We start from the raw sequence: 15,155 nt of genomic DNA, 5'->3' as shown, positions 1-15,155 counted from the left end.
ATAATTTTTTAAAAATCCCAATAACTGAAAGAAGAAAATATCAATTGCCCACAATCTTACCATTGCAGAGATAAACAGTATTAATACTATGACATATAATGCATGGCAGTGTAATTGTCTGGATTTCTGTCTTTTACTTATCCATGGTATTTTTAACCTTTGTAATCCCAGCACTTAGTTCAGTGCTTAAAGCATAGTAGTTGTTTGATACACTTTTAGTGAATGAATGAATGAATGAATGAATGGATGGAGAGGCTGCAAAGATTCAGCTTGTGGGAGAATACAGTTCATTTCAGACTCAGCAACTTACTGTAGATTGAGAGACAAGGTAGCTAAGCCAAGGCCCTTAATGAATTAGGAGCCTGCTCTTTCTGTTCATCTGAATCAGCCTCCAGGCAGAGAATTCAATTTGATTTTTCTCTCATCAGTCAAACTGAAAAGCTGAAAAAGCAAAACCAGAGACAGGGAGGCGGGAAGTGGAACAGGCTTGGATGAGTAGATCGGCACTGAGCTCTAGTTGTTTCTGTTGGGAAGTGCGTGGGATGAGCGGAGCCATGCTTCTCCCAGCAGTCCGCCCGAGCAGGAGCTGTGGTGGGTGGCGTTCTGCCACGACCAGCATCCTCTGTGATGGAGGGTCTGATGGTTTCCCTGGGGGATTCAGGGGTCGGTGTGACCCTCAAGGTTTTTGCCTGACCTGTTGCTAGAGTTTGCAGCAGAGAAAGACACAATCGTGCTGGGTTTTATTTGAAGGAATTTGGGGTTCTGTTTGCTCAGATTGGAAGCAGGGCCGACAGAGTCTGATCGATATCTTTGGGTTTTAGAAGGCACCAACCAAAGTCTCTCCTATATTTAATTGAGAAACATCTGTCTGAAGTCTCAGCATATGCCATGGGAAAGAAAGTGATCCATTTCTTAAAACCCTGCATGGAATACTCAGTTCTTGCAATAAATTATGTGGATATGTTCTTCCCAATGGGATGGTCTGGTCCTCACAAACCCTCTCCTTCCTCCCAAGCCCCTCTCCAATCTAAATATACATACAGAGAGATATAAAAATATCCGCAAATAGATGGATGGATGAATAGGGAGACAGACAGACAGACAACCTCCACCTGCTTTTGGCCAGCAACTGTTATCACATCCCTCCTTTCTCTTAAAAGCTCCCCCAGAGCCAAGCTCAAGACCTTAGCCATATTGACACCTTTCTCTTCATTGTCTCTTCCATCCAGGAAAATCTCGATCCACCTTCTCTCTGGGCCACACCACCTATTTCCAAAGGCCTAGCTCAAAATATATTTCTTCAGTAAGCCTCATTGTTCCATTTTTACCCCAGTTTATCTTTCCCATCTCTCACCTTCTAGAGCCTTAGCCTTTGCCCCATTTTCCCGTTTGATGTGGTGGACCTGTATGGATATTTGAGGGTCAGAGTAGTTTTGCCTATTTTTCCCATGTGCAGAGTTGGACACACATAGTAGTTGGTACTTACTCATGGAGTAAGAGCCTGGTTTGAATAAATACTGTGAGAGTTGGTGGAGTTGGTGGAGCTGGTGTGGTGTAGTATAAACCTGGCATCTGCTACATCAGCATAGACATCCTGGTTTTCCATTCGGCTGCTATAGTCACTTTGTAGAACCGAGCATGGATGTCTTCATCTATAAAATAGAAATGCTAATATATCTCTTTAACTACCTTTTAGACTATTTTGAGTTATATGTATATGTGTGTGTGTGTGTGTGTGTGTGTGTGTGTGTGTGTGTGTGTGTGTGTGTGTATATATATATATATATATATATGACCACACACAAACATATCTGTTATTTACTGGACAAAAAAAGAGACTTTAAAAAACGTAGTTCATTCATGGTGCCAATGTTCAGTAACATTTCCTGAGTGAAACTGAAATGGGACCAAACTTCTCCAAGCCCCCCAAAGCTTTTTGAGATTACCATAAGTTCATACAAAAATTATTTCTGTGTGCATTCTAAGATTATGGACTCAAAACTTACAGATGGAAACGTTACCTGGGTGTGGTGCGCTGGAGAGCACTGTGGGTAAGCAGTTATTGGGGATATGATTACCGGGATATCCTTCACCTGACCCCATTTCTATAAACTTGAGGACCACCTACTTCTGCCTTGCTCAGTTTTTCTAGTTGTTAACATTTGCGGAAAAATATAAACATGATGGAGTTCTCATTATGTACTAGGCATCGTGATTGCATAGAAGGAGATGGTGGCTAGGGCCTCAGAAAACCTAAATCCTAGTTCATTTGACGAAACTGTAACTTCTTCAAGACTGAGTCTCATTAAATGTGAAATAAGAGTTTTGTGTGCTCCTCTGTTACATGCCGGGCGTTGTATAACCACGGACGCACAAATGTGAAGAAGGCATGATCTCTGCCCGTCTTATGACTCTCAGTCTAGTGGGGCAGAGAGGTGTGCCAAGCAGTAATGGCTGACTGTGAACCCCTTCTTGCAGGCTGATAGTAAACACAGTGATGCCAGCGGGGAGGGAGTGGTTAACTGTCTGGGTGGATGAGAGAATGCTTGAGAGCAGGGGTTTCCATTAGTAATAACTGTCTTGCCTTCTCTTCAGTGTCCTTGTAAGGCTGAAATGTATGTGAAAGAGCAACACAGTCAAACATTAATAACAATAATGATGATGATAATAATATTTATTATTACTAATTATTACTAATTATATTATTATTATCATCAGTCTGATTCACATATTGTACTTCTAGGCATTCAATTAAAAATAAACTGGCCACACTCCTGGCTAGTCTCTTAAAGGGATGCTGGGTTTTCCCTTATGTGTTACAAAGCCTTCAGACTCTGCATTCATAAAATAAGAGAACGTGGAATCTGTGTCGTTTGGCCTCTCAGATTTTCTAACGTCCTGGGGCTCTTCTGGGTTTTTTCTCATTCCATGAGTTTCTGTCCATCTTTATTGCCTGTTTTAATTACTAATTTAGGAAACAGATATTTAGTGAACACTGTATGTATTCAGGGAGTATAAATACAACTAAATAATACAGACAAATCTGAAACACACAAACATATTTTATCCCATGATAAGTGCTCAGTGGAAACAAATGATGAGTGAACTGAGAAGGAAGAACAGTGAGTGGACCAGAGGTCAGAAAAGGCTTTGTGGAGGAAGCCACACTTGTGCTGGCCCTGCACGGATAGGTGATTTTCACTTAGGCACAAGAGTCGTCTTATCCTTGCCATCTTACAAAGTCATGAGAGTGTGAATGAGCCTGGTACCTTAGTGGCATCGAAGAGACCATTTCATTTAGATTATATTATATTTAACACTAAGAGATAAAACTGAAAGAGCACAATATTTTGATTTAATATTGGCTCAGATATCAGCTGATGAGCATTTTTACCTATGAGTGTTATATTTCCTATGAGCACAGAATGTACCTCTTCCTTATCTTCATATCCACCAGAGTGTCTTTCATGTAAGAGCTGTTCAATAAATATTTTAAAATATTCAGTGTTGCTGAACTGTTTTAGATGTAGCTAGAGACTTCTTGGAATTTGAAGAAAAAAGGTAGATATAATTTACTAAAGGCTTTACCCCTAAAGGAGAGACATGGATGGCATCAGAAATGGTTTTACACTCAGCTCCAAAGCGTCAGTTGTTTGGATGTATATTGAGTTAGAAGACCCCATGATAAGCATAGCGCAGTCATATTCATATATTTGGATAGAATGGATGCCTACTTGAGTGCCTTAGGCACTCGGATGGGTTGGAATGTTCATCTCCAGAAGGGTGACACGTGCATTTCTGTTAAACAGTGTCCCTTGATGCTTATGCTCTCCTCACTTCCTTGTTTTGCAGCTCTACAGCTCCGTGGACTTTGGGAGACGGTGGCAACTCATGCATGAACGCATCACACCCAACAGGTTTTACTGGTAAGCCCCATCCTCAGTCTCACCACCCTCTTGGGTAAGGAATTATCAGACAACATAGCACTCTGGATAGTTCCTGGACACCTTCAGCATTTTCTTTTTAAATTAATTAATTAATTAATTTATTTTTGGCTGTGTTGGGTCTTCGTTTCTGTGCGAGGGCTTTCTCTAGTTGTGGAAAGTGGGGGCCACTCTTCATCGTGGTGCACGGGCCTCTCACTATCGCGGCCTCTCTTGTTGCGGAGCACAGGCTCCAGACGCGCAGGCTCAGTAGCTGTGGCTCACGGGCCTAGTTGCTCTGCGGCATGTGGGATCTTCCCAGACCAGGGCTCGAACCCGTGTCCCCTGCATTAGCAGGCAGATTCTCAGCCACTGCGCCACCAGGGAAGCCCCACCTTCAGCATGTGAAGTCATGTGTGTCCTAGCCCTTTGCTACTCAGAGTTTGGTTCACGGACCAGCAGCATCGGCATCACCGGGGAACTTGTTAGAAGCGCAAAGTCTCAGGCCCCACTAAGACTTCCTGAGCAAGACTCTGCATGTAGCATAATCCCTGGTGATTTAATGTGCATATTAAAGTGAGAAGCCCTGGGCTGGAGAGCCCCATGAAAAGGTCATGATGGGGCGCTCTTAGCTATGTATTAGTCTCCCTTCTTTTTGGAAAAAGTAGATATTTTATGAACCTATTCTAAAAGCAGTATTCCGAAAACATAGTCTGAAGAACACTAGTTCCGCACGGTGCTTCTCCTTCCAAAGGCGTTTCTGTGGTCACATAATTTTAGGTAACGGTTATCTAACTCTGCCCTCCTGGAGACTCAGGATTCACGTTAGGATATTGAAGACTCTGGAGAAGCCCAGAGGGAGGGAAGCTGCCAGACACAAAGTCACTGATTCCCAAACTCATTTCACTCCAGAATCCCTTTCCCACGTCACACCTGAATCCTTCAGAGCCACTTCTGTGGAGCACATTTTGAAAAACTCTTTTAAGAGTGAATACGTGTTTAAGATGGAGAATTAGCCCTTCCCCCAATCAGAAAATGCCATTCTTTTTTTTAATTGAAAAATACTTCATTATATATTATGTTGTAAATTTTAGTTGGTATTATCAGGGAGAACAGATTTACTCTTGTACAAGGGGCAAGTGTTGTTATTAATTGGTATTTTTTTAATACATGCATACTGTTGTTACCTTGGTTGTAGCAAAGTAAACTCGGTTTGGTATAATTTTACCTTTTACTCTTCCTTGCTCTATGAAATGCTTCTTAGTTGTATCTCGCTTTCATTTCGGCAGAAATGGTGGCCAAATATATGTAGGAAGCATACACCAAAGTGTATAATATGCTTAATTATGTGCTTAATTAAAAACAGAAAAAAATTAACAGTATTTGAAAGTAGTACCTCTTCCATGTCTCATTTTAAATACCTTAGTCAGTTCCCTTAAGAAGTCACGAGATGGCCATTTATGCCTTTCACAAGGCAGGGGTGGTGTGTGTGTGGGTGGTGGTCATGTAGGTATATGTATCCCTGTATATATACAACCATACCAACATCTTTGGAAGCAGCGTTTTCACCCAGTCCCCTCTGCACCTATAGAACTTTGTCCAGAATTAAAATGATGATTGCTGAAGCACACTGTGAAAATCAACCGTGTCGTATTATACACAAAGAACTGGGAGAAAAAAGGGAATTGGGATCACTGCTTTTGACTCAATACCTTGGCTATTCCCAGTTATTTTTCCCTTTTCAGACCAACTATTATTTGGTCTGTAACTATTATTACAATTATTATTTGGTCGTATTTAGAATTGTATTAAGATTTTTTTCAATAGACTATGGCAGAAAAAGGAAATATTTGTTTTTCTGATGTTCTAGCTATATAACTACTGCCTTTTTGCTCAGCTAAGATGGACCAGTTTCTCAGTGTGCCAACACTCAGAAGTCCCTCAAAAAGAAAAAAGTAGCCCTCTGCTATTTCTGGAACAAACTCTTGAGATGGTAAGGCAGTTAGCCGACTAGGAAGTCAAGTTGACGGAGAAGGAAAGTACAGTAGACTGGATAGGACTTGTCATTGTTTCTGAAGGAAATTAAATTAAGTGGATGAAAGGCAGTATTTTCCTTTGTTTTGCAAGGAGCAAGAAGAGAATGTCCCAGTTGCTCTCTGCCTTCCCCCTTCCTTTGTGTAGCAGAAAGGATAAATCCCCAGGTCCTGGCAATTGTATTTCACCTCTTCTCCACTCTGTGCTTCTTTCATATATGCCCCCATGGGGAAATATAAAAGTTAGTGCCTGTGCTGGCTAGCCAAGTGGAAGCTGAAAATTCCATTTTTGTAATTATCACTTCTCCGTTTCTGATGTATAATTGCCGTGATTATTCTTTTAGGTGCCATAGGAGTTGCAGAGGAAGAGCTCATTTTACACAGACCTTTTTTTTTTCCCCCCCAATGACAGAATTCATGGCTGTTGAAAGCGCTTATGTTGGAGAGACATGGCTTGTATGGGTTAGGAGTGGAAATATCGACTAGGCACCTCCTTGAGGAAAGACAAAGTGTGCATTTCTCAGGGTGTAGAGCACAGCTTTGGTTGAGAGAGCGCCTCTCCAAGCTCTGGTTTCCGCATCTATGCAACGGGAACAATATCCTTCTTGTCAGTTTCATATGCTTATTGAAAGGACCAGATATAATCCTTTCAAAATTGGACTCTTGGCAATTTCGTTTCACCATTTCAGATTTATAATTTGTAAGTTATGTCTTTAAATACTATCTTTACCAGTAGTTCTGAAGACTGTGACACATAAGTGATTTGTCATTTTTCTGGGACGCAAATTTGAATCCCATTCCCAGTGAGACTGTTTGCGTGTGGACATCTGATAACAATCGAATGGGTCTAATTTACTGCCAAGAATCCACATCTCAACCTACCTTTATTGTCCTCACTCTTTCTGGAGTCAAAATTCTTCTGACGTGGTAAAAACAAAACAATTCAACAACCCAAAGCCCTACAGCTGCTTCTTTGGGAGGGTTGCTGCAGGCTGAAGTGGTATTAGGGATGGTGGGGACGCACTGGGGGCAGGGAAGTCATGCCAAAAACAAGACATTGAAATAAAAGACTTTTATCTTGTGGTATGTAGACAAATAGAGTGAACACGCTAACCAGACAAAATATTGTCCAAATATTGTTATCTATAATTTGGAGATTTTCAAATGTCTAGGGATAGATCCTTCACGAATGCTAGGTTTCTTCTCCTATGTTGCCTTCAATTGGCGGAAAGTAGCAACCTAGAAGGGACTTGTGGGGAAGAACACTGTGATTCAGAAAAGATTTCTGCCAAGTGTGCTGGAGAAGAATCGACCATCTACAGTGATGATCAATGTAATGGCTGTGAAAATGCATTGGGAATCATAAGGGGCTATCATGATTATCCATTTCCTCCTTAGTGCCCCACAGTGCCTGTGGGTATAGACAGGGCATGGGGCATAATATTCATTAGCATCAATCATAAAAGCTTCATCTAGAGATAAAATTTTCTTTATGAATTCCAGATGTTCTAATGCCATCAAGAGAGGTCACCTAGGAATCTTACACCATGGAGTGACTGGGCCATCAAACTCATGCCCTGAGAATCTGACTGACGTAAAAACTCTTTTATATGTGACCTTTTCACTCATTTGATACCTGGTTAACAGGTAGATTATGCTCGCATTCATCACCCCAACTGCTTTAGCAATTTTAGTTTGCAGGGAGAGCACAAGAGTGGCTAAGTAGCGTCACGTAATCTTTCTCTAGTCTCTGCTTGGGCAGAGCTATTGTAGGGAAAAAGTGGGGTTTTTTGTTTTTGTTTTTTGTTTTAATATCCTACTGAGCTACAAATGAATAGTATTTCCACTCTTCCATTGGAAGATATTTAACAGGCAGGCACATTCTGCTGTGGGAAGATTGTTTTCGCTGCACGTCCAATATGAATACTCGTGACGGTTCACGGCTTTGCCTCTGCAGCCCGTCACCCTCCCTAGGTGTTCACCCTCTTCTGGCCTCTTTTTCATTGAGGGAACAGGCATCCTAGGCCTTGCTGAGTTCTCTGTGTAACTGGACTGGCCTCTAAGTGCCTCTGATCCCTGATGGCATTTGGTCGTACCATATCTTGAAGGAGAGATAGAATGTGTCCTATGTCTCTTCCTTACTAACTTCCCCTTAATTGTTCACTCTCCTGAAAGATCAGGGTCCATTTCTTCTTCCTTGCTGTCACTGCAGGAGAGTGTTCTGATAAAGTAATACACACTAAGGTGCCAGGAAATTAAACTCTTACCTCTTTTCTGGAGTATTTGGGTTGCAAAATGGACTGGTCTTTAGAGTAAAAAAAACCCCATAAGAATCAACAGATGTAGAACAAGTTGTAGATCAGCCCACTTTAGGGGGGCTCATGGAGAGAGTCCCTTGTGGACTGCTCTTTTGAGCTGCTGTGATGCCTGGTTGCAGGCTGAAGAGTGGCTGGTGTGTAGGGACAGTCGGGATGGGCTCTATTGTCCTTTGATTAAGGTCGGCTTCCTCATTGTGGATTTCTAGCGATGGCTCTGCTAGCAGCTTCTTTTCTCTTCTTTTAGAAAGGTCATGAGGGAGGGTAGGGAGAATGGAAAAGCAAAACGTGTCCTCCCTGGTGTGTATAGATAGGAGGTCCTAGGAAAATATCTTTTAAAGGAGAAAGGAAGGATATGGACTAAAAAACCCTTTCATTGCAATATTTCTTTTCCAATCTTTCATCGTTCTTGTTTTTCCCAGTCTCTTTTTGTGTGCCTATGCTCTTTAATGTGTAGCCTAAACATATTGCATGTGAATTTGTATAATCTCCCTTCTCCCCTCCTAATGTGCTATTATAACAATTTTTATGTTATTATAAAATCTTTATAACCATCATTTTAATTGTCTATGCAACTCTTCATTATGTAAAGATACATACTGTATTACTCTATTTTTTTTTGTATTACTCTGTTTTTATTGGACATTGGAAATGTTCGTATTTTTCACTATCATAAGTAACAGTTTGGTTAATATTTTATGCATATTTCCTTAATATCTAGGATTGTTTTCTTGGACCAGTGTCCTAGGTAGCCCAAATAAAAATTTATGTTTTCCCCAGTCTCAACAGAGTGTCACATTCAAGTGGTATGACCCAAATTCAACACTGAAAGCATTTTAGAGCAATGTAGGTTTTTACTGAACATTTTCTTGAAGGAGGTTGCAAAGAAGCATTATATCACACAGCACACAGTGAGTCTTTCTAAAACTGTCCTTTGCGCATATCTGTCTCTCCAAGATCTTGATCATCATGGTAGTTACCTTCTCAACTTTTCCTTCTCTTTCCATGGGTTCTAAAACTATTCTCAGTCACAGAGGTTTATTGTCCACAGAACATCCCCTTCCAGAGCACCCCTCTATCCCCACACACCTTCCTCCCCAAGTATCATAAGCTTTTCTTATATAGAATGACCTACCCTCTCTCCTCTTCCTCTCCATCTATCACTCTCACCCCACCCTCCAGGAAATCAATCTTTGTTTGCTGTATATCCCTTAGAACATGTAGGAGGGGGAATTGGTGATTGTTGGGGTTTAATGACTTTGTTTTAATTACCACTGAAAGGAGAAAATTACCTCAGAATATATTCATTTGAGTATCTTTGACACCTGTCATTAAAGATATCAATTTTGTGCTGTTGTATATTCACACCTAAAACATGTGCAAGTATGAGTCTATTTATAGTCAGTACTTACTTCATTCTTGTGGCAGGCAGCCTCCAAAATGGCCCCCAATGACCTCTGTCTTCTGGCGACCATGCATTGTTTAGTCCCCTCCCTTTGAGTTTGGGCTGCATTTAGCGACTTGCTTCTAGTTACTAGAATGTGGCACAGGTGATAAGATGTCACTTCGGAGATTTGGCTACCAAAAGACAATGGTTTTTGTCTTAGGTGCATTCTTGTAATTGCTTTGTGAGCTGCCCAATGGAGAGGCCCATGTGACAAGAAACTGAGGGAGGTTATAGTCAGTAGTCAGTGGGGAACTAAGGGCCTCAGGCCAACAGCTTGGTTCCAATGAGGAACAACCGAATCCTGCCAACAATCATGTGAGTGAGCTTGGAGGCAGATCCTTCTCTAGTCAAGCCTTCAGGTGAGTCTGCAGCCCTGGCCAGCACATCTACTGAAGCCTTGTGAGAGACGCTGAGACAGAGGCACCCAGTTGAGTCATGCCCAGATTCCTGACACATAGGAACAGTGAGATGAGAAATATTTGTTGTTTTTAGCTGCTGAGTTTTTTAGTGAGGTTTTCTGAACTTGTTTCATTCTGTTCTATTCTGTTTTACATTTTGATGGCAGGATTTTGCTTTGTGAGAATACTGTTTATTGCCTCTGTGTGTGTGTGTGTGTGTGTGTGTGTGCACATGAGCCAAGTGTGCACATTCCTGTTCAGTGAAGTGCTAATTTCACTTACAAAAATCCCATATATCTGAGTCCTAGACTTACCCAGCTCAGCCTAGTAGCAGCTGTGAGGGTGGAAAGCATAGGGCAGAGAAGCAGGAAGTGAAAATGGGACATGATTACCTTGAGATAATGTGGCTGGGTGAACCCTCTTACACCTTTACTTCAGTTTAAACTCTATAGATCTCACCTGTTCTGGAATGTATTCTGTTTTGCTTCAGGGATGGGCTCCTAAACAATGGTTCCAGAAGAACTACATGGCGAGTCATCCTTTGGCTATTAATACATTATCCATGACAGAGACAGAGCTAAGGAACAGGCAGAATGATTTGAGATTGCTTCCTGGAAAATCAAGGTCTTTTCAAACAAAGTTAACATTACGGGGTGAATTTTTGAAGCTGCATCTAAATGTGCATCTACAATTTTGCAAACACAGTCATTTGCAATCTCAAATAATGGGATTTAGGCATCGACCTCGTGGAAGGAATCAGATTTAGAGGCCCTTTGCGAACCAGTGCACACCACAAATAATATTTAATTCAACTCTCCCTTACGTTTTTTAAATGGTGTAGCAATTTAAAAATACATTCAAAATAATACATGCAGGGTCAGGAGGGGAGATGTGAAAGCTCAGCTTGCAAGCAGAAATCAGTTTCTACTTTGCTGAGGGGGGCCACCCATATGCTGCATGTCTGGTTGCATCTCGGCCTTGGAAGAGCTGTCTTAATGCCGAAAGCAAATGCAGTGTTCGAAAGCTACACGTGGTCGTCAATCCAGTGCACTGAGGAGGACAGGACACTCACCTCTTTGGTTGAAGTCAAGACCTGTTGGACTCAGGTGGTGATCACGCTTAGCACAGATGAGTGCTACAAAGGAGGGGAAATAAGGGGACATATGTAGCTGTAGACTTAAGTGAATTCTTTACTGTGAAGGAATGGCATCATATTTGACCCTGCCTTGGGAAGTCTGAAAAGATTTCTGTGTGTCAAAAAGAATTCAGAGATAGCCACATCCACTCACCTACTTCAGTGTAAGAAATATTCCAAGATACAAATGGAAACACCATTTCTTCTTTCCCCAGCTTTTTGGCTGGTTTCTCTGGAATTAGAGACACATGGCTTCCAAATGCTTATTCCACCCTGATGATTATGTGGAGGGCATGAGAAGTAGTTCTTCAGCTCAGAGACAGACAGATCTCACTAATAGACTTTCAGAGGGGAGCAAATTTGATTTTTCTCAGTGGGTGAGATTTCAGAGGTTATTGTCCTTTGAGGAGGGGTCAGGAGAGGCCCACGTGGAGTAAAGCACTTTGACCGCTCTAGTCTTCCTGAAACTCAGATTGCCATTTAGGGCTTGTTCCCTACATAAGGAAGTGGGGACATTGAATACACTGATAGTAATGAGCTGTGCTTAGTAGCCTTGACTAGGGAATCTGAGAATTGGAGGGTCAGGGAGAGGCCCAGAGAGAGAAGAAAGAGAAGGATATTGAGCTGAGCAGCCCAAGGAGAAAGCATCCAACTGAAGGCTCAGAGGCTGTTTAACACGTAGATTGGATACAGGCTTGCAGGCATGCGGAGTCACCCTTTTATAACAAACTGCCATAGACTGGGTGGCATCAACAGTAGAAGTGTATTTTTTCCCACTTCTGGAGGCTGGAAGTACGAGATGAGGGTGCCAGCATGGTTGGTTTCTGGAGAGGACTCTCTTCTTGGCTTGTAGATGGCCGCCTTCTTGCTGTGTCCTCACGTGGTGGAGAGGAAAAGCTAGCTCTCTGGTGTTTCCTCTTATAAGGATGCTAATGTGATCATGAGAACTCCACCCGTGATGACTTCATCTAAACCTAATTACTTCCCAAAGGTCTCATCTCCAGATACAATTGCCTTGGGGGTTACAGCTTCAACATATGAATGGCGGGGGCGGGGGCGGACAGGCACAATTCAGTCCGTAGCAGGGTGTAAGGCAGGGAAGACCTTAAGAAGAAATGCAAACTTTCCAGAGAACTTCTCACCAAGAAGAGTCCTGGAGCAGAAGTGTCTCAGGCTTGTAGGAGAAGATGGAGAGGCAAGGCCAAAACTACAAAAATAATTTTTAAAAGACACAAACACAATTTAACTACTTTTTTTCTGGTTGTAGAGTAGATACAAGCTTATTGTATACGTTCAAGGAAAGGCAGGAAAATAAAAAGAAAATAATTCCTTCTAATTTCACTGCCCAGAAAACACCACTTAAAAAATCAGGTACTTCTTCATAGACTTTTTCCCCTATTATAATATAGTATAATTTTCAATATATTTAAGTTTTTATTACAACTGAGATCATGCTGTTTATAAAATTTTGTATCTTTTTAAAACATACTTGAACATCTTCCTGTACCATTCTCTACACTCTCTAAACATAATTTAAAACTTGCATTACTTACATTGTATTTTAATTGGTGGCTATATAATAATTTAATCACTCTACTATTATTTTACATTGATCTTGCTTCTGCATTTTTACTGTTAAGGAAGGCATTGGAATGTTGTTTTGAAAACCTTTAAGTAATTATCTTTTCAAGGTCTGATTGTTATAATTTTTAAGGATAGACTACCAAAACAATATATCTATAAATATTAGCATGCCAAATTGTTCTCTGGAAAGTTTATACCAATTTGCACTCCAACTAGTGAAATACCATTTCACTGCACCTCATAAAAATTTAATTTAAAAAAGTAATCTAATTTAATATGCAAAAATGGATTTTCCTTGTTTTAATTTGCATTTCTTATCTGACTGGTGAGTTTAAACATATATTTATTAGCCATTGTATTTCTTTTATGTGACCATCTGTTTTTGCTTCTTCTTTATTATGGGCATTTTTATATGGTCTCATTTTCTTTCAATATTGTCTCCAGTTTTTTCTTTGGATTTTAATTGCCTTATGATATCAAACATACTTTTTACTTAAAAAAATTGATCAAGTCTTTTTATTTTTCCTGTTATAATGTCTTCTGTTACTTTATGTTTAAATCGTGCCCTCAACCTGTGGTCATGTAAATATTAGCTGAAGTTTTCTGATTTGTAATGCTTCTTTACTAAATAGTATATATAATATGTATATATTATATATTAGATTATATATATTAAAAGACTGTGCATTCTCCTATATTATGATTCAGAAATCTTATATTGATAGTTGTCTATTTCCTCTTGTGACTATAATTTAATCATTTTTATAATTTAATAATTTTATCCATACTGATGGATATTTTTAGGTTTTGTAGGATTTTTATTTTTTTAAGTAACTAAAATCCAATGAACATCTTCCCACTTAATTCTGTGCCCATATTTCTGACCATTTCCTCTGATGGTTTCCTGCAGGAGAAACTCTGGTCAGAAGTTAGGGACCGTTGATGTTGGTAGCATTTGTCAGCAGCCTTTATTCTGCTGGATTGGTCAGTCCTCTGTGCCCTGAGCCAGACCAGACTGTGTTTAATTATTGTTTATAACACAACATAGTGCCTGGCTGGGCAAGTCTCCTCTCCTGCAAAACATAACAAAACAAAAAACCAAAAATAGAACCTTTTGTTCTTTTTCCAAATATTCTTGGCTTATCTTACTCATTTATCCATCCAGATAAATTTGAAATAACTTCATCATATTTCAAAATTTCCTTTCCCCCTCCCTATAGAGCAACTATTTAGATTCTTGGTTAGAATTGCAGCAAAGCTATAAATTCATTTGGCAAGAACTGAATAGTTTTCAATATCCAGTTTTCATTTTTGGCCATATGGTTTGTCTCTCCTTTTTCACTATTTCTTTGTTCCTCAGTAAAAGTTGTATAGTTTTCTTTATACAAGTCTTACACATTTCTAGTTAATATTATTTCTAGGAATTGTTACTTTTGGTGCTATTGTAAGTAAAGATATTTCGTACATAACATCTTTCTTCAGATTGGCATGACCGAATTGGATAGCCATGAGGTATATTTGTAATTTGCCTACATGCATATATAGTTGGTGCCCTAAGATTCTTTTGTTTTTCTTTTAAATGTTGATTTTTAAAAATTTATTTATTTAATTATTTAGGCTGTGCTGGGTCTTAGTTGCGGCATACGGGATCTTTAGTTGCAGCATGTGGACTCTTAGTTGTGGCATGCAAACTCTTATTTGCGGCATGCCCAGACCAGGGATTGAACCCTGGCGCCCTTGCATTGGGAGTGCAGAGTCTCACCCACTGGACCACCACGGAAATCCCGGTGCCCTAAGATTCTTTACATTTTAAAGAAAATACACGTTTTAAGAAATTTTAAATGATTAGGAGAGTGTGATATGGCTAGAGATTCATTCCTGTGTGTGTGTGGGGGGGGTGGTTGAGGATTTAAATAGGAGGAGAGCTTTGCCCTTAATAGCTTTATGACATTGGGCAATTGTACTTAATCAGCTGGTGTCCTTTCTGACTGATGGGGCATCAGTATACCCTGCCATTGCCTCCTGGCTGAATGTCAGTCTTCTAGCCTGGCACATAGTAAGTGCTTAATAAATATTAGATATAAAATTAATAGTAAAACAACTTATAATATGAGAGGATAATTGGAAGAAATGACCATCCTCGTTAATTTGGTGGCAAATAACACTTGGCATCTCTTTGAAAGTGAGCAAGGTTGAGTACATCTGCATATCCTTTTTTTCCTCTACATTCAAATCACATTTATTATCTAATAGTCAGTGTTTGTATTTCTGATCTGTTTTTCCAGGTATCAGCATATGTCTTATTGTTATACATGTTAAA

The 15,155-nt window shown here is 40.2% G+C and overlaps 1 protein-coding gene across 1 annotated transcript in view; it reads left to right on the top strand.

Annotated features, from left to right (window-relative positions):
• The window catches only part of SORCS3 (sortilin related VPS10 domain containing receptor 3), a 601,251-nt gene that overhangs the window by 372,578 nt on the left and 213,518 nt on the right, over positions 1-15,155 (top strand). Inside the window, exon 5 of the mRNA XM_057531046.1 lies at positions 3,853-3,926. Coding sequence (XP_057387029.1) covers positions 3,853-3,926 — 74 coding nt within the window. The remainder of the gene's footprint in view (positions 1-3,852; positions 3,927-15,155) is intronic.

The sequence above is a fragment of the Balaenoptera acutorostrata genome, chromosome 16 (genome assembly GCF_949987535.1).
Source record: "Balaenoptera acutorostrata chromosome 16, mBalAcu1.1, whole genome shotgun sequence".
In the NCBI taxonomy this organism is placed as follows: domain Eukaryota; kingdom Metazoa; phylum Chordata; class Mammalia; order Artiodactyla; family Balaenopteridae; genus Balaenoptera; species Balaenoptera acutorostrata.
The sequence above is the reverse complement of the archived record's forward strand: the minus strand, read 5'-3'. Positions and strand labels throughout refer to the sequence as shown.